Raw genomic sequence first — 24,049 nt, 5'->3', positions numbered from 1 at the left:
TTTAAGTAGTTTTTCAGTCCAATGGGAAAAATAATAAATTGGCCTTAATGAAAACTGTTGGCTTTCTTCCTAAATCACCTAAAACAGGGATCAATATTTTAGGCTTTTCAGGCCATACGATCTCTGCCACAACTATGCAACTATGCCATTGTAGAGAGAGCAGTCATAGACAATACATACAGGATTGGAGATGGCTGTGTTCCCATAAAACTTTATTTACAAAAACAGGCTGGGAGCTGGATCTGACACACAGGCCACAGTTTATCAACCTTTAATCTAAAAGAACATAGTGTTCTTTTAGTGTCTCTAAAGCCTCCCTGGCCCTCCCTCTCAGACACTTCCTATACACACACGCTACCATCCTCACGTCTGTTTTTTTTAAATTTTATTTATTTATTTTGAGAAAGAGAGAGAGAGAGAGAAAGCAGTGTAGGGGCAGAGAGAGAGAGGCAGAGAGAGAGAGGGAGAGAATCTCAAGCAGGCTCCAAGCTATCAGCACAGAGCTCCACGCAGAGCTCGAAGTCACCAACTGTGACATGACCTGAGCCAAAATCAAGAGTTGGACGCTTAAACTACTGAACCCCCCAGGTGTTGTCCCCACCCCCCACCACCTCTATTTATAAGAGGAATACCAGTGATGATATGATGGGCTAATCATCCCTGCAGTAGTGATAGGCAAAGCAATGTGTTAAAGTGAAGAGCCTTTTAGATTTGAGCCCCGATTCTGCCAACTGTGTGATCTTACACATAGTGCACAACCTCTCTGAGCCTCTTCTTCCTCGTGGGCAAAACAGAGATGGTAGGTGCAACCTTATAGGATTTTTGTGAAGATTAAATGTTTTAAAGCATCCAGCTTAATGATTGGCATGAAACAGGCATTCAATAAATAGTTAGGAACCCACGCTGGCTCTATAAATAGCCTGAATGAAGAGAATTCCATTGTGGATCCAGCCTTCAGGCCAGCAGTGCACTGGAGAGAGAAGCAGCAGAGGTCACACAAACATACATGAGGCCAGATAAGAAGGCAACACTAAATTTGAAGACATTGCTTCAAGACAGATTTGTATCAAATACTTCTGATGAATCATTTATTAGGCAGCCCCACTGTACCAAATCCACTTTGCTGTTGGTTCGGGAACATGGTCGCACACTTCCATTGAGGTAATAAGATCCTGCTCTTCATCCACAGAGTCTCAACAGCTGGTGAGTGGGAGATCCTCGTGTAAACAGCCTCTTCTGAATTCATTCTTCCGGGCTCATGGGACCAGTCACCTTCGCTTCAGCTGCAAAATAAAACATCAAGAAAATGAATGCTTCTCTCCTAGGGGAACAGGACACAATGAGAATCAATCAATAACAAGAAATAGCATGGGATCATCTGTAGAGAAGACACTGTGAAATGTAAGAAGGCTAAATACACACACACACACGCACACACACACACACACGCACAAGCACGTAGATTAACAAATAAGAAAGGTGTCTGAGAGCCTGGGTTCAAATCTTGATTTTATACCCTTATCAGCTATATATTTATGATCAAGCTATTTGATTCCCATGCCTACACTTCCCCACGTACAAAATGAAGACAGTCACGGTATGTTCCTTTACGGCTGTTGTGAGGATTAAATGCATTAATAAATACAAAGTGCTCAGAACAGTGCCTGACCTGATAATGAACATCCGGTTAGTATCCACCAATGCTGATATCAGCATTATTCTTTGAGAAGGATGTTTTCAGAATAGCTGAACCACAGAATCAAAAAAAAAAAAAAAAAAAAAAAAACAACCACATAATGAATCAAATTCGAAAGTAATCTGAAAAATCTGAATCTGTGGTTTTCTCAAGGACTCAAACCTGAAATTCAAATGAGGCTTTAGATTTTTCACTCCCATGACTCAGCAGTAGGACAGGTCAAACCAGGATAATGGGTGTTCCCATAGTTCAGTTCAATTCAGGAAACAATGACTGAGTAAATGTACCAAACTTGACAACTATACCGTGGTTTTATAAAAGGATATCCTTATTCTTAGGAAATACACAAGGAAGTCATTAGGACTAAAAGGCCATGATATATGTGAATAATTCTCACATGGCTCAAAAATATTGGGTATATCTATAGATAGATAGATACACACACACACACACACACACACACACACACACACATAGAGATGTATAACAATAGGTGTAACAAGAGTCTATAGTGCCCTATGTACTATTCTTATCCTTGCAGCTTTTCTATAAGCTTGAAATGTTTTCCAAATAAAAAGCTTTTTAAAACCCATTAGGATGGGTTAAAAATAGAAAAGAAACGTTAACTCCAGCTCTACTATCAAACAAGCACAGGTCTACCGAAAGGACAAGCAGAGGTGATAAGATACAGTCCTGACAAGACACCAGGAGAGCTTGGACTTGAATAAGGGGACATGAAGTAGTTCTAATATTCAAATGTTCAGGAAAGTCAGGCTAGGACCCCCCTGATACATGTCTCCCCAGTAAGCTCTGCTTATCCCCAGGTGCCTAAAACAGGTTGTATATGGCACTAAGAATACAATTGATGGCCAACAGACACATGAAAAGATGCTCAACATCACTCATCATCAGGGAAATACAAATCAAAACCACAATGAGATACCACCTCACACTGGTCAGAGTGGCTAAAATTAACAACTCAGGAAATAACAGATGCTGGAGAGGATTTGGAGAAACGGGAACCCTCTGGCACTGTTGGTGGGAATGCAAATTGGTGCAGCCACTCTGGAAAACAGTGTGGAGGTTCCTCAAAATATTAAAAGTAGAATTGCCCTATGACCCAGCAGTAGCACTACTAGGAATTTATCCAAAGGATACAGGGGTGTTGATTCATAGGGGCACATGTACCCCAATGTTTATAGCAGCACTTTCAATAATAGCCAAATTTATGGAAAGAGTCCAAATGTCCATCAACTGGATGAATGGATAAAGAAGATGTGGTTTATATATACAATGGAATACTATTTGGCAATGAGAAAGAATGAAATCCTGCCATTTGCAACAATGTAGATGGAACTGGAGGGTATTATGCTAAGTGAAATAAGTCATTCAGAAAAAGACACATATCATGTTTTCACTCATATGTGGAACTTGAGAAACTTAACAAAAGACCACGGGGGAAGGGAAGGGGAAAAAATAGTTTCCAACAGAGAGAGAGGGAAGGCGGGGGAGAAGGGAGAATGGGAGATGGGCACTGAGGAGGGCACTTGTTGGGATGAGCACTGGGTGTTGTATGTAAGTGATGAGTCGGGGGAATCTACCCCAAAAACCAAGATCACACTGTATACACTGTATGCTAACTAACTTGACAATAAATTATATTAAATAAATAAATAAATAAATAAATAAATAAATAAAGTAAAATAAACTGGGGGGGTGGGGGGAAGAATACCATTGCTTGAAACCCTTGCCCTCCTTGCCCTGAGTTTCGTTTTAGAGCTTTGGTCTTGAGACTTTTGTCTCACACGCCAGTTACTGCCTTTTTGCTGATCCCCTGTCGCAGATTCCTCCTCATCTGCAACCCATTTTGCACTGTTGGCTGAATAAATCCTTAAGTCAATCCTCTCACTACCTCAAGTCCCTCACTCAAGAAATTACAATGCTTTCCTATTTTCCACAACACCTTTTCTAAACTTTGCTGTCTCATCAGTTCCATGTTTTATGATTTTACATATTTTCATTTGTAGTTTCAACTTTCATGATTTTTTTTTCTTGTGATTGAAAATAACAGAGCCTAGGGGCGCCTGGGTGGCGCAGTCGGTTAAGCGTCCGACTTCAGCCAGGTCACGATCTCGCGGTCCGTGAGTTCGAGCCCCGCGTCGGGCTCTGGGCTGATGGCTCGGAGCCTGGAGCCTGTTTCCGATTCTGTGTCTCCCTCTCTCTCTGCCCCTCCCCGTTCATGCTCTGTCTCTCTCTGTCCCAAAAATAAATAAAAAAACGTTGAAAAAAAAAATTTAAAAAAAAAAAAAAAAAAGAAAATAACAGAGCCTATTAGTCTGACATTTGATAGTGGTTGATGTTTAGTTACGGTCTTGTGGTCTGAATACTTGGCTCAGGCCAGTCGTAATTTGTCTGAGATTGAGTTCTTTCTTCCTATTTTTTAAATTTAAATTTACTTTTTAATTTTAGAATAGTTTCAGGTTGGGGTGCCTGGGTGGCTCAGTCGCTAAAGCATCTGACTCTTGACTTCTGACTCATATTTTTCCCACCAGGAGTGGGTAATTTCTCTCTCTTAGGGAAGAGAAATAATACCCCTTTATAGAAGAGTTTCTTAGATGGCAACTGAACTTACATACAGTATCCTTTAGAATCCTACTATCAAATAGTATCCTATTAGCAAAGGGTTAATAGTTACAAAGACTTCAGAAAATAAACATATTTAACAGCGACTCCTTCCAAATGAAATGCTTGGCACAAAATTTTAAACAGCCAACATAGGATTTTTACCAGTTCTATTTTTAAAAATTTTTGATGTTTCCTTATCTGTTTGAAAACCCAGTATAAAAGTAAAGTGAATTTTTAAAAAAGAAAAATTCGCTCATAATTTCCCCATTGTAGCATACCTATTTCAGGTTTATGACTTCCCTTTTGTCTTCGGCCAACCCTGTGTTCTTTTCACCTCACATTATATTATAAACATTTCCTACGTCCCTGATATTCATGTATATTTTTAAAGGTTACATAATAGTGTATAAACATTTCCCTAATGTGCTTTATGAGGGCAAAGGCTTTTGTCTGTTTTCACCACTGTACCCTCAGCATTCAAAACAGTGCTGGCAAAAAGGAGGCACTAGGTACATACTTGTTGAAAAAAAGGGAATTTAGATGGTTTCAAATTTTACTCTCATTTTCATTTTTATCATCCTACTTTCTTCTGACTTAGCTTTTTCTCACTCTATCTCCTTGAAATAAAAACAGTTGATCGTGATTATTATCTCTTTTTATGTAGAAAACATTTATTTTTTTTAATTTTTTTATTAAAATTTTTCTTTTTAACGTTTATTTACTTTTGAGACAGAGAGAGACAGAGGATGAATGGGGGAGGGTCAGAGAGAGAGAGGGAGACACAGAATCTGAAACAGGCTCCAGGCTCTGAGCTGTCAGCACAGAGCCCGACGCGGGCCTGAACTCACGAGCCGTGAGATCATGACCTGAGCCGAAGTCGGACGCTTAACCAACTGAGCCACCCAGGAGCCCCTGTAGAAAACATTTAGAGTGGTTAACAGTCTTTGATTATGATCTGGTATAATTGGTATGATTCCATGTAAATCCCTTGCATATCTGAAATGTCTTTATTCTACCCTCACATTTATTTCAGTTTGTATAGGTAGAGAATTCTACAATGGAAACCATTCTCCTTCAGAACTGTGAAAGTATCCTTCCATTTTTTTGTAGTTCCCAGTGCTGTGTTGAGAAAGCCATTGCCATTCTGATTCTTGATCTTTTTTTTATGTATAACATTTCTCCCCTCCCCCTTCTCCCTTTCTCTCCCTCCCACTGACCCCTGCCCTCCAACCTCTCTGGAGTGCCTATAATTTGAATGTTGAATCCCCTGGAATGAATGTCTAATTTTATCTTTTCCACCTTGTTTTTGCCCTACTTTCTGAGAGATGTCCTCAAATTCATCTTCTAACTCTTCTACTGAATTTTACATTTTTGTTCTGTTGTTAATTTTCAAGAGCTGTTTTTCCCCTGAAACTTCCTCTTTTAAATTTTTTTTTTTAACGTTTTATTTATTTTTGAGACAGGGAGAGACAGAGCATGAACAGGGGAGGGTCAGAGAGAGGGAGACACAGAATCTGGAACAGGCTCCAGGCTCTGTGCTGTCAGCACAGAGCCCGACGCGGGGCTCGAACCCACGGACCGCAAGATCATGACCTGAGCCGAAGTTGGCCGCTTAACTGACTGAGCCACCCAGGCGCCCCGAAACTTCCTCTTTTAAATAACAAGCTATTTTCACGATATACTCTTTTCCATTTCTATCTGAATTTAGTACTTTTTAAGATGTATTCTTCTACTTTACAGTCTGTTTCCTGCAAATCATTTTGTTGTTTTGTCTTGTTCTTGGTCTCTCTCTTACCATAGAGACTTGCCTCAAGGGTCTGGTAATTCATATTTAAGAAAGACGAAAACTAGTTGCAGTTTTTCATTTGTGGAAAGATTTTGTCACTGAAGTGCTTCACTAACGGTGATCTGGCTGAGTCTTTTATTTTATTTTATTTAGGTTATTTATTCATTTTGAAAGAGAGAGAGAGAAAAAGAGCATGGGCACATGACCAGGGGAAGAGCAGAGAGAGAGGGAGAGACAGAATCCCAAGCAGGCTCTGCACTGTCAGTGCTTGAACTCACAAACCATGAGATCATGGCCTGAGCAGAAATCAGATGTCAGGTGCTTACCTGACTGAGCCACGCAGGCGCCGCAGGTGGAATCCTTGAGTTGGAGAAGTCGTGTTAGCTTATTTAGGTGTTTTCCCTTGGCCTAGTCAGGTTCCCCAGAGAATGATTTTCTAATTTCCTGCTTAGTCGGTGAAGGCCCATTTGCTTGAATTTTGGGAGCCATGAGGGGGGAGAAGGCCTCAGGTCCTCTCTTTCAGTATTCAGACTTCCATTTAATCCCCCTGATTTAAGTATGGTAGCTCTACTTGTGATATCCCCCTAAATTCTATTTTACCCTCTTTAAAGAATAGCCCTCTAGCTGTCTGCTAGGAACAAGAAGGGGCAGTTGTCTAACTTCACATAATAGAGAATAGCGCCTGGAAAACTTTATTTTTTAATATACTTTTTTGAAGTTTATTTACTTTGAGAGAGAGAGAGAGAGGAAGGGGCAGAGAGAGATGGAGAGAGAGAATCCCAAGCAGGCTCCGCCATGTCAGTGCAGAGCCCAACGCAGAGCTCAAACCTACAACCCTGAGATCATGACCTGAGCCAAAATCAAGAGTCAGGTGCTTAACCACCCAGGTGCCCCTTTCAATATACATTAAAATTTTGTAATTATAACATAATATAGTAAAGTACACAAGTGTTTTTTTAATATAAAAATCTTAAGCATAATGACATCTTTATATGTGTCTGTATCCATGGAACATCATCCAGACTGACATATAGAATATTTCCAGCACCCAAGAAGACTCCCTCATGCACCCTCCCAGTCAGAGCACTCTCCAAGTAACCATTATTCTGTTCTTTTTTACCATAGATGACTTTTGCTTGTTCTTATATATATATTAATGTTTGTTCATTTTTGAGACACAGAGAGAGACAGAGTGTGAGCAGGGGAGGGGCAAAGAGAGAGGGAGACACAGAATCCAAAGCAGGCTCCAGGCTCCAAGCTGTCAGCACAGAGTCTGATGCAGGGCTTGAACCCACAAACCACGTGTTCATAACCTGAACCAAAGCTGGACACTTAACTGACTGAGCCATTCAGGCACCCTGACTTTTGCCTGTTCTTAAGCTTGATTTCAATGAAATCACATTGTACGTACTCTTTTGTGTATAGCTTTCTTTTTTTTTTTTTTTTTTAATTTTTTTTAACGTTTTATTTATTTTTGAGACAGAGGGAGACAGAGCATGAACGGGGGAGGGGCAGAGAGAGAGGGAGACACAGAATCGGAAGCAGGCTCCAGGCTCTGAGCCATCAGCCCAGAGCCTGACGCGGGGCTCGAACTCACGGACCGCGAGATTGTGACCTGAGCCTAAGTCGGCCGCTTAACCGACTGAGCCACCCAGGCGCCCCTTGTGTATAGCTTTCTACTCAACATTGTATCTGTGTGATTTGTTCACGTTGTTTCAAGTTAGCTGCAGCTCACTCTTTTTCATTTTTGTGTAGTATGCTATTGTTTAAATATACCACAATTTACTAATCCATTCAACTATTGTGGACACTTGAATTATTTCTAGCTTTTATTACTTTTTTAAATTGAAGTATAGTTGACAGAGTTTTTTCCAGTTTTGGCTCTTACAAATAATCCATCCATGAAGATTTAAACATATCGTATGCATGCACTTCCATTGGGTACATACACAGGTATGAACTTGCTGGATCTTAGGACATTGTATTTTGCTTTTAATAATATCACCAAATAAGCTTCCAATGTGCTTGCACCAATTTATTTTCTCATTAGCTGTGAATGAGAGTTCCAGTTGCTCCACAACCTAGCCAACACTTTAAATTGTAGCCATTTTGGTGGGTGGGTTCTAGTTTCACACTGTGATTTTAATTTGCATGCCCAGATAACTGAAGATGTTAAGCACCATTTTATGTGCTCACTGGGCATTAAGTGTCCTCTTTTGGAAAGTGCCTGTTCAAGCCTTTTATCCATTTGGGTTGTCTTTTTCTTATTCATTTGCAGAAGTTCTTTATAAATTTTGGATAGGAACCCTTTATCAAATGTGTTTTGAAAATATAACTTTTCTAGTCTATGGCTTGTCTTTTCTCTATCTCCTTTTTTAAGTTTATGTATTTATTTTGAGAGAGAGAGACCTCTTGTGCGATTGGGGTAGGGTCAGAGAGAGAGACAATCCCTAGCAGGCTCTGCACTGTCAGCACAGAGCCCAACGTGAGGTTCAAACTCATGAACTGTGAGATCATGACCTGAACTGAAATCAAGAGTTGGATGCTTAACTGACTGAGCCACCCAGGTGCCCCTTCTTTAATGGTGTCTTTTGATGAACAGAAGCTCTTAATTTTATTTTGGCAAATGTAGGGCTCAATTTTAAGCAAGTTCAAAGGGAAAAATTTTATTCAAAAACTCAGGGCTGTCTTTCTGCGTTCACTGTAATGCAGTGTAATAAAACTTGTGCTGAGCAGAAAGCCATCTTTGTTCCAAAGTTCAGGGTTATGACCCTTTTTTCAGCTGTCCTCATGATTGAATATTATCAGACATAAACTGTATATTGTGATACTGTAGGATCTCTGGCACCACTAAAGAGGAAGAGAGAGATCCACCTATGGTTGTTCTGGAACACCACATTACAACAAAGCTTTGGTCCCTAAAGGGAAGACAAAATTCCAGGCCCAGATAATCATTGTCACTCTTTATACCTTGCTTATTAATAACGTGATATCACCTTGAATAAGTTTTCTTCAATCCTGCAGGTGCCTTCCACAGAGTGAAACAGAATGCCAAGCATTCTATTATACCAAGTGATAAGGTTTTATTACTTTTAACAAGGAGTGGTCTGAACAGATAGTTGGCTTACGAGATAATTATTGCCAAAGAGAAGGTCTTTAAAGCAACCGTTCAAAAACCTGAGTCACCATTTAACTATTTTTAACCTGTGAAAAATAATAATTTAATATAGTCAACTCACTGTTTTTGGTAACCTTGCAAAATATTGGAAGTATGCCAGAAATAGAAGTCCACAATCAAACCTGGTTTATGGTGCATAGTACAGAATAGGAGCTCAGTAAGTATTTATCAGACGAATTTGAGGGTACTAGGATACACATATGATATGCCTGCCTAAAACCGACTAGGTTTCCAATTCTTTTAGCCATATTGTATGGACTGGAATTTGGGTCTCATTTGCCCATTTGTCTCTAGGAGGCTCTTGGAAATGGTCAGAGGTACATATACTCTCTTTTCAGGTACAGTTTTGAATGGGAAGAATAATATTTTAAAAATAATATTTTCCAAAGTAATTTATAAAAGAATTTTTTTAATGTTTATTTATTTTTGAGAGACAGAGTGCAAGCAGGAGAGGGACAGAGAGAGAGGGATACACAGAATCCAAAGCAGGCTCCAGACTCTGAGCTGTCAGCACAGAGCCTGACACGGGGCTCGAACCCACAAGCAGTGAGATCATGACCTGAGTCAAAGTCGGACGCTTAACCGACTGAGCCACCCAGGCACCCCCAAAGTAATTTATAAATCTAGTAGTCTTCTAATTAAAATTGCAGAGGCTTTTTAAAAAATTGTAGAGACTTTTTTGACAGATAGTAAATAGTTCTTAAGTGATTTTATATATCAAAGGATAATAAGTGCCATATAGAAAAATAAAGGATATTAACCAGACAGGGAATGTGGTAGTGGGGTTACTATTTTCTGTAAGTAGTTCAAGGAAGGCCTTACTGATAAGGTAGCATTTGTATGGAGACCTGAAGAGAGTGAGGGCATGAGACACGTGGAAGTAAGTACAAAGGCCTGAGCTATACCTGGTTGTACAAAGAACAGCAAGGTGCAGGAGGAGGTCTTGTGGCTAGAGCAGAGTGAATGAAAGGAGAGTGGTAGGAAATGATTTGAGAGCAGCAGCAGGTGGGTGAGTGGGTGGGGGGTGAATCATGCAGGGACTTTGAAATTTATTCTGAGCGCTATGGCAAGCCTTTGGAGAGTTGTGAACAGAGGACTGATGGGATCTGACTTACATTTTAAAAGAATCACTCAGACTCCTGTGTTGAGAATAATATGTAGCGAGACAAGGCAGGAAGCAGGACAGCAGGACAGCAGGAAGATGAGTGAGGAACCTGCTGCAATTTTCCAGGCAAGAGATAAAGGGTGGCAGCAATGGAGAAGGTGAGAATGATTATGTTATGGCTCTCTATGGAAAAAGAGAGTCGACAGGATTTGCTGATGGACTGGGTGCATGGCATGAGAGAAAAAGCATGGTCAAGGATGATTTACAGCATTTGTTCTCAGCAAATGCAAGGGCAGAGTTGCCATTTGCTGAGGAGAGAGTTTGGTCTGGGAATGTTACTTTTGACATGCTGATTAGAAATCCAAGTGAAGAAGGCAGATAGGCAATTGGAAAGGCTTAAAAATGAATCTACATTTCATCTGGAAGAAAAATGGGCAAGAGTTGCTAAATAAAATTTCAAAATAAAGATTAAGGTGGGGAATTGGCGTCACAGATATGAAAGTGCAATCTAAAACTACAATAAACAAAACCGGCACAGGAAGTCAGAGAGATCGATGAAACAAGAAATATACCTTGAAAACAGTTCCTACAAGGCTTCTCTGGATCTACAGATTTAAGCATTGATGTTTTTACTATTTCCAGTGAGCTCTAAATCTTGGGGGATGATTAATCTAACTTTGTTCAGGCATGCAGTTTTTCCAATGGAAACTTTATTATTCTTGCCTCTATATATGTAATTATTGTCAAAAAATTTAAGTAATACAGAAAACGGTACCCTCAAGTCCCTCTAGCTTTTGAGGTAGTCTGTTTTTGTTTTTTTTTTCCTTCAGGTCTTTCTCCTAAGGCAATATGACTTGTGTGCCCTGTGGATGTGGAAGTGTATCACTTAATTGTGCGTGAGCCTAGCTAATGTCCAATGTGGATCTATGAATGCGGCTTTGTTTTATTTTTTAATCAAATTCCCAGTAACTCATTACAGGTTAAAACAAATGTAGCTTTGTTTCATTTTTCAGATTCCCAGTAACTCATTAAAGCTTTCTACGTCTACCCCATTCAAGAACATCGAGATGTATTAAAATATGGAGTAACTTTACCAATATCGTAGTCAGTAGTAGCTAATATGTACTCTATGGTATGTTTTCCAGATGACACACTTCATGCTTAATGCTCTACATGCACCATATGATAGAGTCCTCTCTACATTTCCTCTTTCATAGACGGGGAAATTTAGGATTGGATGGGCTAAGTAACTTCCTCCAAACCAAAAAAATAGCAGAACCAGGATCTGACCCCAGATGTGATTGATCACAAAGTCCAAACTCTTAGCTACTATACTTCTTGGAATGTTAAACGTTCTACTACATATGATAAAACATCTTTACAAACCAGTAGGGGAAGGGATGAAGTATTCAATAAATGATTTGGTGGAGATTTGTTAAATATTCAACATGGGCCTCGTTTCATATTATACAACAAAATTATTTGTAGCTACTAATAAATATGAAAAATGAAAGAGATAAAGCCATTAAAAACAGAACATAAATTATACCTTAATTTTAAAAAAATGAAAAAAATAGAAGAACATATATATAAGTATTTTACTGACTTTACTGGGGGTTAAGGAAAGACTCCAACAAAAAAATTGGGAAAATAACACAAAATAAATCAATTTGTCTATCACAAAAATTTAAATCATTTATAGATAAAACTTCATTAACAGAATTAAAGACGAATTATAAAGAAAGGAAAATATCTGCAATGAATATATGACTGAAAAAGTGCTAATATTCTTAATATATAAAAATCTTTTATCCAACAGTAAGAAAAGCAGTGATATCTCAACAGCAAAATGGGCAAAGCAGATGAATAGAGAATTTACAGAAGAGGAAATATAAAGGGCTGATAAATGAATGCAAAATACTTAATTCACTAATAAAGAAACGCAAGTAAAAACAAGACACTCTCATTCATCTTCTGCCTTTAGGGTTATCAGAGGTGATACCTGCCAGGTGTGGGAAAATGGGGACATTCATAGACCTTAGCAAATATTTACTTTAGTAAATTGATAGAAACTTTCTAGAGAGCAATTTGGCAATATGTATCAACATTCATAAAGAAGTACCTTTATCTTTTGATCTAGTAATACCATTTCCAGAAGTCTCTCTTAAGGAACTAATCAGCAGTATGAAAAATATATCTCTACAATAAAAAGATGATAAGTAATCTAAAAGTTTAATAATAAAACATTAATATAAGGAATTATAAATGCACTATTATAAATCATGTTGCTGAAGAATAATGATGTGAAATGTGTTTGTGTATATATATATATATATATATATATATATATAATGTTATATAGTATTAAATTTGAAAGCTTCAATGTGTATATGTTTTATTATCAACTCTGAAAATGAGATACATATGTGGATAAATATTATAGAGACATAAATATATAAATATAGCAGGAAATACAAAAATCATAAATGTAGTTATTCTGGTCAGGGGGTGCAGCATAGTTTTTCTCTTTTCTGGAAATATTTGCTACATATATTAAAATGAAAATGTGTGGTGCACCTGGGTGGCTCAGTCGATTAAGCATCCAACTCTTGATTTCAGCTAGGTCATGATCTCATGGTTCATGATTTTGAGCCCCACATCTGGCTCTGTGGAACCTGACCTTGTGGAGCCTGCTTGGGATTCTCTCTCTCTCTCCCTCTCTCTCTGCCTTTCCCCTGCTTGTACTCTCTCTCTCTCTCAAAATAAATGAATAAAAACTTTAAAAAAATTATTAAAGAAATAAAAAAATAAAAGGAAAATATGTTATTTTGATCATCAGGTTAAAACTTTTAACAGGAGCCTTTTGAAAGCTCATTTCATCTAGTAAGTCATTCAAGTTCCAGGAATGTATCCTTAATAATGGTCAGAGATAAAGATAAAGATTTCTATACAAAGGTGATCATTTTAACATTATTATTTTTTTATAGATGTATTCTTTAAAAATTTTTTAATGTTTTATTTATTTTTGAGACAGAGACAGAGCGTGAGCAGGTGAGGGGCAGAGAGAGAGGGAGACACAGAATCCAAAGCACGCTCCAGGCTCTGAGCTGTCAGCACAGAGCCTGACGCGGGGCTCAAACTCACAAACCAGGAGATCATGACCTGAGCCGAAGTCGGATGCTTAACCGACTGAGCCACCCAGGCACCTCATTTTAACATTATTAATGACCCTTTAATTTTGAGAGGGAACTGCTAATTTCAATTATAGAAGAAGACTGAATAAAATATAGTACCAAAAAATGAAAGAACATTATCAATCTATTAGTCCTATTTGCAAGGGATTTATTATTATTATTATTATTATTGATATGAAATTTATTGTCAAATTGATTTCCATACAACACCCAGTGCTCATCCCAAAAGGTGCCCTCCTCAATGCCCATCAGCCACCCTCCCCTCCCTCCCACCCCCCATCAACCCTCAGTTCTCAGTTTTTAAGAATCTCTTACACTTTGGCTCTCTCCCTCTCTAACCTCTTTTTTTTTTCTTCCCCTCCCCCATGGATAGACACTTCTCTAAAGAAGACATCCAGATGGCCAACAAGCACATGAAAAGATGCTCTACGTCGCTCCTCATCAGGGAAATACAAATCAAAACCACACTCAGATATCATCTCACGCCAGTCAGAGTGGCCAAAATGAACAAATCAGGAGACTATAGATGCTGGAGAGGATGTCGAGAAACAGGAACCCTCTTGCACTGTTGGTGGGAATGCAAATTGGTGCAGCCACTCTGGAAAACAGTGTGGAGGTTCCTCAAAAAATTAAAAATAGACCTACCCTATGACCCAGCAATAGCACTGCTAGGAATTTACCCAAGGGATACAGGAGTACTGATGCATAGGGGCACTTGTACCCCAGTGTTTATAGCAGCACTTTCAACAATAGCCAAATTATGAAAAGAGCCTAAATTTCCATCAACTGACGAATGGATGCAAGGGATTTTTAATAACACAAGGAAATTCTCATATATTATGCTAAGGAAAAACAGAAGAAACTATCTAATATGTACCTTATTTACTGTAACCTTTTATTTTTAATATGACCTGAATTAGATAGATAGATACAAACACACACACTTTCTCTTTCTATTTATGGATAGTCATTTATTTATTTATTTGCTTATTTTTCAATGTATCCATTTAACTATATACATATATATATATATATATATATATATATATATATTTTTTTTTTTTTTTTTTTTTTTTTTTTTTTTTTTAAATAGAGACTGGGCTTGAATCCAGGCTCTGGCAAAAAATAACTGTGACTTGGGGCAAATTCCCAGTCGGCCCTTAGCTTCCCACACATCGTGCAAGAGTAAACGAGGTAATGTATATAAAGACTCAGCACAATGACTTACTCATAAGAAGTTTTCAAAAAATATCAATTGATATTATTTAATTGTTTTAACAAATGAAAAAGATTCAGGAAGCAAAGAAGTAGCAAGGAACCAAAAATGTGTGGGCAGAGACCTTCACATTCTCCCAGTCAGGGGAATTCTTTACCTCCTAATTTAAAAATAAAAACCATAAAAGATATTACATTTCTAGGACTTAAAAGGAATGTAAATGTCAATGTAAATCAAAGACCAAACAATAAGAAGAAATAATGTTAGGAATGATGCAAGTGCAGGGAGTAACCCCAGCAGTCTCTCATGTGGCTTAATAACTATGATATTGCCACCTTGTGGAATTAGTATGCATTTCACATCCCAGGGAATTTGAGATTTTATTTTGAAGTTATTTATATAGAAAAGGCTAAATTCCTCAAATTCTCTTACCAAAAAAATTGACAGGTCACAAGATGAGGTCAGACATAAATTGTTCTAGCATGTAGAAATGTAGAAAGTGATATTACAGAGAGTTTAGTGAACAAAAAAAAATTCCAACCCTGAAAAGCGATAACATCATTTTAAAATTATTTTTATAATTCCATCCTGCTTTTTACATTTATTTTATTTAATGTTTATTTATTTTTGAGAGAGAGAGAGAGAGGAGGGACAGAGAGAGAGAGGGGGAGACATAGAATCCAAAGCAGGCTCCAGGCTCTGAGCTGTGTGCCCAGAGCCCAATGTGGGGCTTGAACTCACAAACTGCGAGATCATGACCTGAGCTGAAGTCAGACACTTAATCAACTGTGCCACCCAGGCACCCCCCACTTTTTACATTTCTAAGCTAACATCTTGTCATTAGCATTTTCCATGCTGTGGCATTTTTCACAATGAGTTTTTAATGGCTGCCTGCCATTTTATTGAATCTATGTGCCATACCTTGGCTCAACATTCTCATAATGCTGGACATGTAATCGACTTCCAAGTAAAATGTCAATTTACTGAGATAGTTTCTGTACAGGTGAATATTAGTGTATTTATTTAGTTATAAAAATTAAAATATACTCTTATAATGAAGATAATACACACTCAGTATTTTAAAGGTAAGCAAAAATTAAATAAATGACACTTGCAACCCAGAAAACCACCGTAATGCCTTGCAGACTTTTTAACATACACATATATGTGTAATATATACGTAAACATATATGTAGCATATATTCAAAATTTTTAAAACAAAAATAGGATTATATTATTATATAACCTGCTTTTTTAAAAGTTTATTTCTTTACTGTGAAAGAGAGAGAGAGACGGTGCACTAGCAGGGGAAGGGCAGAGAGAATCCCAAGCAGGCTCCGAACTTCCAGGGCAGAGTCCGACTCGGGCTTGAACCCACAAACCATGAGATCATGACCTGAGCTGACACCAAGAGTCAGACGCTTAATTGAGCCACTCAGATGCTCCAACCTGCTTTTTTCTTTTTAAGATTTTATTTTTGGGATGCCTGAGTGGCTCAGTCAGTTAAGCATCTGACTCTTAATTTCAGCTCAGGTCATGATCCTAGGGTTGTGGGATCGAGCCCTGCATTGGGTTCTGCTCTAAGTGTGGAGTTCACTTAGGATTCTCTGTCTTTCTCTCTCTCTCTTCCTCTGCCCCTCTCCACTGCTTGTGCTCTCTCTTTTTGTCTGTAAAGTGAAAAATAAGATTTTATTTATTTTAAGGTGTATTTATTCATTTATTTTTAAATATTTATTTTGAGAGAGAGAGAGTCCAAGCAGGGGAGGGACAGAAAGAGTAGAGAGAGAATCCCAAGCAGGCTCTGCACTGTCAGCACAGAGCCCAGCATGGGGTTCAAATTCACAAACCATGAGATCATGACCTGAGCCAAAACCAAGAGTTGGTTGCTTAACTGACTGAGCCACTCAGCTGCTCCTAAAGTTTATTTATTTATTTTGAGAGAGAGTGCACACAGGGAAGGAGGAGAGAGAGAGAGAGAGGGAAAGAGAGAGAGAGAGAGAGAGGGAAAGAGAGAATCTCAAGCAGGCCCTGCGCTGTCAGTGCTGAGGTCGATGTGGGGCTCAAACTCACGAACCTTGAGATTATGAGCTCAAATCAAGAGCCAGACGCTCAACCGACTGAGCCATGCAGGTTCCCTGAAAAAGATTTTATTTTTAAGTAATCTCTACATCCAATGTGGGGCTCTAGCTCACAACCTGGAGGTGAAGAGTCAGAGTCAGCCAGGCGTCCCTACCCTGCTTTTTTCATTTAAATTTACATCATGTGCAACCATCTAAGCCAGTAAGCATTATTTTTATGACTAGATGGTGCTTCATTTACAGATTAATTAATTGCACATGTAGTATATAGTACTAAGCTCTGGTATATATATTATTGAACACGATGGTTACAATTTGATGGAGGTAATAGATGTTAAACAAACAGGAGAAATAAATGTAGATGCCTGAATCGTGATAAAACGCCATCAAGGAAAAGAAGAGGACACTAAGAGAAAATAGTAGGGATACACCAAGCATTGCAGAAGGTCCATCTGAGGGAATAAGGGAGTAATGAGGGAGTGAGCCTGGCCCTGCTCCCATTCTTTCCCCATCCCTTGCTCCAGCCCACGCTGTAAGAGGCTTCTGATGCTCCCCGGTAGACTCCCGAACCCACTGGTCCGAGCTCCATCCACACCACCTGCTACAGCCAGGATCCACCCTCAGGAGGAGGTTCCTGGAGAAGAGATCATTCAGGCCTTGTTGGAGGAGGGAGTTCTAGGGGCCCGAGTTTCCTCAGTGTGCTCTCAGGGGAAGGAAGTGGGTTTTGGGTGTTCATGTCCCTTCAGCTCTGTGGCCTTTTTGCCCTATGAAGGGGTCCAGGGCAAGGAGGGCAAGAGCAAGGACCTGATGCTCCGTGGTACTCATGGCAGTACTGATTGCATCTAGTCAAAATTAACTTTGAAAAATCTCATAAATCATCCATGAAGTATAATACTGTATATCTGTTTTACATGTATGACCCTATATCATTGTTTTCTAATTTGTCCTTGTCCGTGCTCCTCTAGGTCTCTCAAATTAATTTCATCCCACATGACATTAATGGAGTCATCAACACCCACTTACCTAGCTATTGGAACAATGTATTTCCCATGTATCGTGACAAGTAAACCCTTGAAAGCATTCATAACTATTTTATGCATGGGCTTTTAGGCTTGATGGCATCTATTGCCTGCTTAAGTTAATACGGCTATAAGATGACTCCCTGTATATTTTGGAAAATGATAGGACTTGGAGTGACAGGTTGAAATAGAGGAAGGGAAATTTAAGAATGATTCTAGGTTTCCAGCCTGAGCAACTGGTTTAACGGTGGTGCTGTTTACTGAGATGGGAAAGACCAGGGGAAGGACAGGTATAGACGTAATTCACTGATCTGATTCCCTCTTGTTGGACTTTTAGGTTGGTTGCGGTATTTTATAACTAGGAACAACACTCCGATTGTGGCAAAATCTTTTCAAACATCCTTAATTCTAAATACAGAATTACCTGATTAAGGGATGTGCACATTCTTTAGACCTTTAATGCACATTGTCAAATAACTTTTAAAAGAGCTGTTTCCTCATACCGTTAACATTAGGGCAGATTTTGAACGCTGAAGTTCTAAGTCTCCCTCCCTTTTTCTTGCTCTCCCTCTCACTTCTCCTTTGTCCATTCAGTAAGGAACATTTTGTCGAATACCTACTATGTCTCACACAGAGCCTGAGATAAATCTAGCTTTGTTCCTTGTTGGGGGCTGGGAGATGGCTGGGGAGAAGGAAAAACTACGGAAGACTCTATACAGCTTTGAATTGGGTGACTCGGATGTCCTGCCCCAAACTTCTTCTTTAGCTCTGGGTAGCAATCTAGATAAGTTAAAATCCCTTCTTCTTTTAGATGGGTGATGCTACTCTTAGAATTTGGTGGAAAAAATGTGTAACTCTGTGCTGACCACAAATAGGACAGGGAGACCAGGTTTTACCCCAAGGAACTATAATTTGGGAGGCATTATTTTACAGCAAACTTTTAAAATATGATGAAAATTTTACTCTTAGCCAATGGCCACATCACCTCACCAGGCCTTGTGGCGAGATTGTCCCAGCCAGGAGTCTGTCTCACGGCAGCTGATAGAGAAGGATGGAGCAAGAGCCCCGGGGTCAGGGCATGAGGCCCTCTCTGTGCACGCTAGGGCCAGCCTTCACCTTCTTGATTTGAAGTACATTTCATACTACTTGGCTTGAGCGCCTAAACTGCTAGATTTGACTTTGACCTTGAGTTAAAAAACGTGCCGGTGGGCATCCTTATTGTGGTAACCTAGATAGGAGAGCCCAACCCAACAACGCTATCTTTTCTTCTCTCGGCTGGCACCTAGTAAAAGATTTCAGCGTGCACGACACTGCAGTTGATGCTCAGGACCTATACAGAGCTGGAAAATAATAAGAACAGGCCCATGCACCAAAGGAATTACAAGGAGGTTGTGAACCTAACCCAAAACTGGATTATAAGTGTTGTTGCTCTCTTCTCTGACCATAGGCTATTACATAAACCTCCATAATTCAGAGCTCTGTTAATGACTGTGGCTCTAACACGTAAGGAACATGCTAGAGCCTCTCTGACCTGAGTCATTGTGTTCTCATTTTTAAAATGGGGAACAATTCAAGGTCTCATGATTCTTTTACGTATTTAAAGAAATAATGCACATAAAGCCCATAGTGCAGTAGCTTTCACTTAGGAAGTGTTCGGTAAGTGGTGGCTGTTCCTGGAACAAAGTATACCATACTAGCACATCTGATTTATAAAATATTAATGCGTCTTATTTATCTGACCATCTTTTTGAAAACCAGAGGAACCATTGTATTCCAGGTATTGGAATACAACCAGGTATTATTTTACAATGAGAATAAATTAACGTAAAATTATTTGTTAAAGGCTTAACATCTGTCTTCTTAAAATGTATGATGTGGTTCAACCTCTGGAACTCTAGATATTTTATTCAACATCTGCTGCACATTTTTTTTTAATTTTAGAGAGAGAGACACAGCACATGTGCATGAGGTGGGAGAGGGGCAGAGTGGGGGAAAGAGAGAGAGGGAGAGAGAGAATCCCAAGCAGGCTCCATGTTCAGCACTTTCAAGAGTCCTTTCAAGAGCCCTACAAGGGGCTTGATCTCACAACCCTGAGATCACTGACCTGCGCTGAAATCAAGAGTCAGACGCTCAGCCAACTGAGCCACTCAGACGTCCCTGAACACCTTTTATATACCAAGACTATGCTATCTATCTGTGTCCTTGAATGGGCTTTTACAGTTCTTTGCTTAGTGGGATATCAAAGGAACTGAACTGCAGATCTATCTGGACCATACTATTTAAATACATATTACGTTGACTATAATTAGCCCAGCTTTCTGACACTTAGTCTTCCTTACTTTGGAAGAAAAGAAACAGATGTATGAAAAAGGAATGTATGATCCCCAGTGAAAGAGTCTTTGTAACTCCACTCTTACACCTCCATGCACACATTTCTGTCTCCAGGACAAATTAAGAATGCTGTGATAATTTTAATTTTCCATTCCCAATAGGAGGCCAACACTTCATAAATAATAGAAGTTATAGATAACCATGACTTTTATTTAATTAAGTTTCTATGACTGCCTCCTTCTTCCTCGGAATTTAACAAGAGGTTAAACAGGACATTTGGTGCCTCCCCTCTCTTCCTGTCACAACACTGGGGGGCTGTAGGCAGTGGGATGCTTTCCATCTAGACCAAGGGATCCTGGATTGGAAGGGGCTCTGGGGACCGTGGCATTTGTTCTGAATAATGGCAGACAACAGAGACCTCTGAGCGAATGATGGATGGGCTTCGAACAGCACAGGCACCAGCTGTTCCAAACAACACAGCAGAGTATACTGTGGAAGGCACATGGCACCAGATTCTGCTCTCCAACTGTCAGAGCAGACAGCGTGGAAACATGCCACCTTTTACAAGGACTCCTGAACTGGTCAGAAGGTAGGGATCACCAAATTAATTTCTATTAATAATCAGCAGTTGAGTGTACCTGTAAGTTAGGAGTTCCAGAGCAAACAAGATGCTTCCTGGAGTATAGTGTGTTCAAACCTTTTAAATCCCAGATTGGGACCTATGGTCTGTCCCAAGGCTTTTTCTCCTGACTTGTGTCTTTCCTGAAAGTTACTCCCTTTGTAAAACTACAAGGAAGGTACAATCTCCTTTCCAGCCCTTTGAGCTTATTAAACTCTAAAATAAAAATTGCTTTGAACATACTTTAAAATCCTAAAATAAAGCAGAGTAATATTTGAGTATCATCATTATCTCCCCATGTCAGTCACCAGCTTTGTCTGCAGCCATCCTCGGGCAGGTGTTTGGACAGTTTACATTAGTCCTATTCCGGAGTCCTGAAGCTGTGCCAACTAGCACATTTTACCATACGTCTGTTTTTCTGCTAACATAAGGGTTCTTCGGCTTCTAAGCCTTTTTCTTTTGTGGCTTTTCGATCTTTTGTCACTTGGCTTTTTTGATTGTCATGTTTACTGCCAAACTTTGTTCGATCACAATTTTCCAATATCTCTGCATTTCCAGGGCATTGGGAGTAGATGAGTACAACAGAACAGAATACATGCAATTTTGGGGAACTGTCCCCCGCAAATGTTATCCCTTTAAGTCAAAGATTAACTTTGGACCAAATCTTTGAGAGTAATGTCCTTTAGGCTGTTGACTTGGCTAATAAGTAAGAACCCTCAGTCTGTTAAGTAATACCTGTTAATAAGAAAGTCACACTTCAGCACGAGTGGCTAAGAGACCCTCTCCTGATTTGGGGTCGGGCCAGTCAGGCACGAGCTGCTTATCTGTGCAGATAGAGCAGCCCCACCCATGGGTCAGGAGAGCCTGGCTTTGGGTATCACATCAGAGTTATGGCGCATGTCCAGTCATGAACAAATATTGACAGAACTGGATTCCTCTCAGAACAGCTAGTTAATGACCGTCAGACTCCATACTTGAAAGAGCTCAAACTCTTTACAGAGAGATTGGGACAGAAAATCTGTAAGCTAAGAAAAGGTCTCTTATTTAATTAACCTATTTCAGAGGTAAACCCCATAGAACAGCACAGAACAGCATGAACTAATAGCCACTTACCACTGCTGCAGTCTGAAGGCCGTGTGCTTCCTGGTCTTTTGATGATTCATTGGTATCAAGGGAAGAAAAGAAAAAAGGGAAAGGAGCTAACATTTATTAAGGACCTGCTGTGTATTGGGCACTGGTCTCTGTCATTTTATACATGTTTTTCTCACTGAATCCTTGAGAGAGGGTATTATTAGCTCCTTTTGCACAGAAAAAAAGAGGAAAAGTTAAGTGACTTGCCAACATAATGGCAGGGAGGAGGCAAGATTCAAATTCAAGTCCATCGATTTCCACGTCTGATGCTTTTTCTGCTAGACCAGGCCAAATGTGTAAGGATATGCATCGTGTAGCTGAAGAGGAGAAGAGAGGAGGGGAGAACAAAGAGATTGCGTTTGTCCATCTCTCATGAGGAAATACATCCATTCTCACTTACCATTTTTTTTTAATGTTTATTTATTTTTGAGACAGAGAGAGACAGAGCATGAACAGAGGAGGGTCAGAGAGAGAGGGAGACACAGAATCTGAAGCAGGCTCCAGGCTCTGAGCTGTCAGCACAGAGCCCGACGCGGGGCTCGAACTCACGGACTGTGAGATCATGACATGAGCCGAAGTCGGACGCTTAACCGACTGAGCCACCCAGGTGCCCCTCTCACTTACTATTTTTAAGAGGTGGGAAAAATGCACAAAATAATGAATTGGTTTATTTCACGCCACTGGTTCTGAAGATGAAGCAGTGCTAGATTTTGGTCCTAAGAAGGACACCTGTGGGATTCTCCTGGGTTTTGTATGACAGGCAATGCTGCATGGAAGGCCCTGTTAGGACAGGAAGAGGAGTCAGTGCAGAAGCTCTGCACAGAAATCCAGCTCTGCCACGTAGCCACGTAAAAAGAACCTCCGGGGACAGCACACAAGCCAAATCTAGTTACCAGAAGAGACTCTCCAAACGCACTGGGACTCTTTGTGCTGAACCTGTTCAAAATGCTCAACTACTACGTACAATCTTAATCAGGAATTCGGACTCAGATTTGACCACCGTTAGATAAAAAAGGAGGTCCTGTACTTAGGGTACTGATATTCCAATGGAATAAACAACCTGATGAAAAGTAAATCTTAAATTTAAACTTTTCAGTGGTCACTCACACCTATAGGATGAAATCTAACCTTCTTGCAGGTGGGCCTGCCCTTGGCCCCATCTCCTGTCACGTGCATCCTCACGTGAACTCCACAAGAGCAAATTATTTGGAGGTTACCCCCTCCCAGTGAAGACACCCCAAATGCCGTTTCACACCTCTGTGTTTTAGTACATACCAGTCTCTATTCTGGGAACTTTCTGACCTGGTAATATCTGTGTAGGATTTGGGAGAATGAATTTTTCCCAGGCTTTATCTTCATCTTGATTCCACCTCTATCCCCTCGTTGATTCTATACATTATGCACACTTCCACGGCACTGACCACACCTACCCCCTCTCCATGCCTCAATGATGAGCTCCCTGAGAAGAGGGCTGGCACAGAGTAAGTGCTCAGTAAGGAAAGGAAACAGTTTCTTTAAGATCTCTTGAAACACTTTTTCTTTATCTTGCTTGGAGTCTTCAATGAGAGATCAAAGCTGGCTTCTCATTATTTCTCTAAAGCAACAACAAGGAATAAGTTCCTTAGTCAAAGTCTCAGTAAATCCTTCCAGAGGAAATCCAAAAGTTGTCAATGTTTCAGATGAGCATGAGATAAGAATATCAGTTCTAAGATACATGTAAGATAAATGAAGGATAATATTCTTCAAGAATCTATTGATTCTACCTCAAGCTAGTGAAAAGGGGATAGACATGTAAAAGCCTGTGTCCCTCCTCCCTGATAACTGGGGCTTTGGGTATATTGTTCGTTGCTGTTAGAATTCAAACACTAAAACACAGCACCCACAGTATTGCAGGCCCTGTATGAGAAAACACTTGTATAGTTTGAGGGGGTTGTGCGTTTGCTAATTGCTACTGTCAACCAGCAGGTGTCGTCAGAGACAAGAACATCTACTGCGGCTGCCTTCTCAGAGGTGACCACCCAAAATCCTGCTGCAGCTGGAATTGCTGCTTTCTAACGTCCCATCCTTCTGT

General features: G+C 39.7%; 1 protein-coding gene across 1 annotated transcript in view; it reads right to left on the bottom strand.

Moving 5' to 3' along the window:
* Positions 1 to 195: 195 nt before the first annotated feature.
* Positions 196 to 24,049, bottom strand: part of SLC44A1 (solute carrier family 44 member 1) — a 200,813-nt gene continuing 176,959 nt past the window's right edge. The window contains exon 16 of the mRNA XM_019454294.2: positions 196 to 1,283. Within this exon, the coding sequence (XP_019309839.1) occupies positions 1,269 to 1,283 (15 nt within the window). The 3' untranslated portion in view covers positions 196 to 1,268. The remainder of the gene's footprint in view (positions 1,284 to 24,049) is intronic.

Source organism: Panthera pardus, unplaced genomic scaffold, assembly GCF_024362965.1.
Source record: "Panthera pardus isolate Hobbes unplaced genomic scaffold, ASM2436296v1 HiC_scaffold_20, whole genome shotgun sequence".
In the NCBI taxonomy this organism is placed as follows: domain Eukaryota; kingdom Metazoa; phylum Chordata; class Mammalia; order Carnivora; family Felidae; genus Panthera; species Panthera pardus.
The sequence above is the reverse complement of the archived record's forward strand: the minus strand, read 5'-3'. Positions and strand labels throughout refer to the sequence as shown.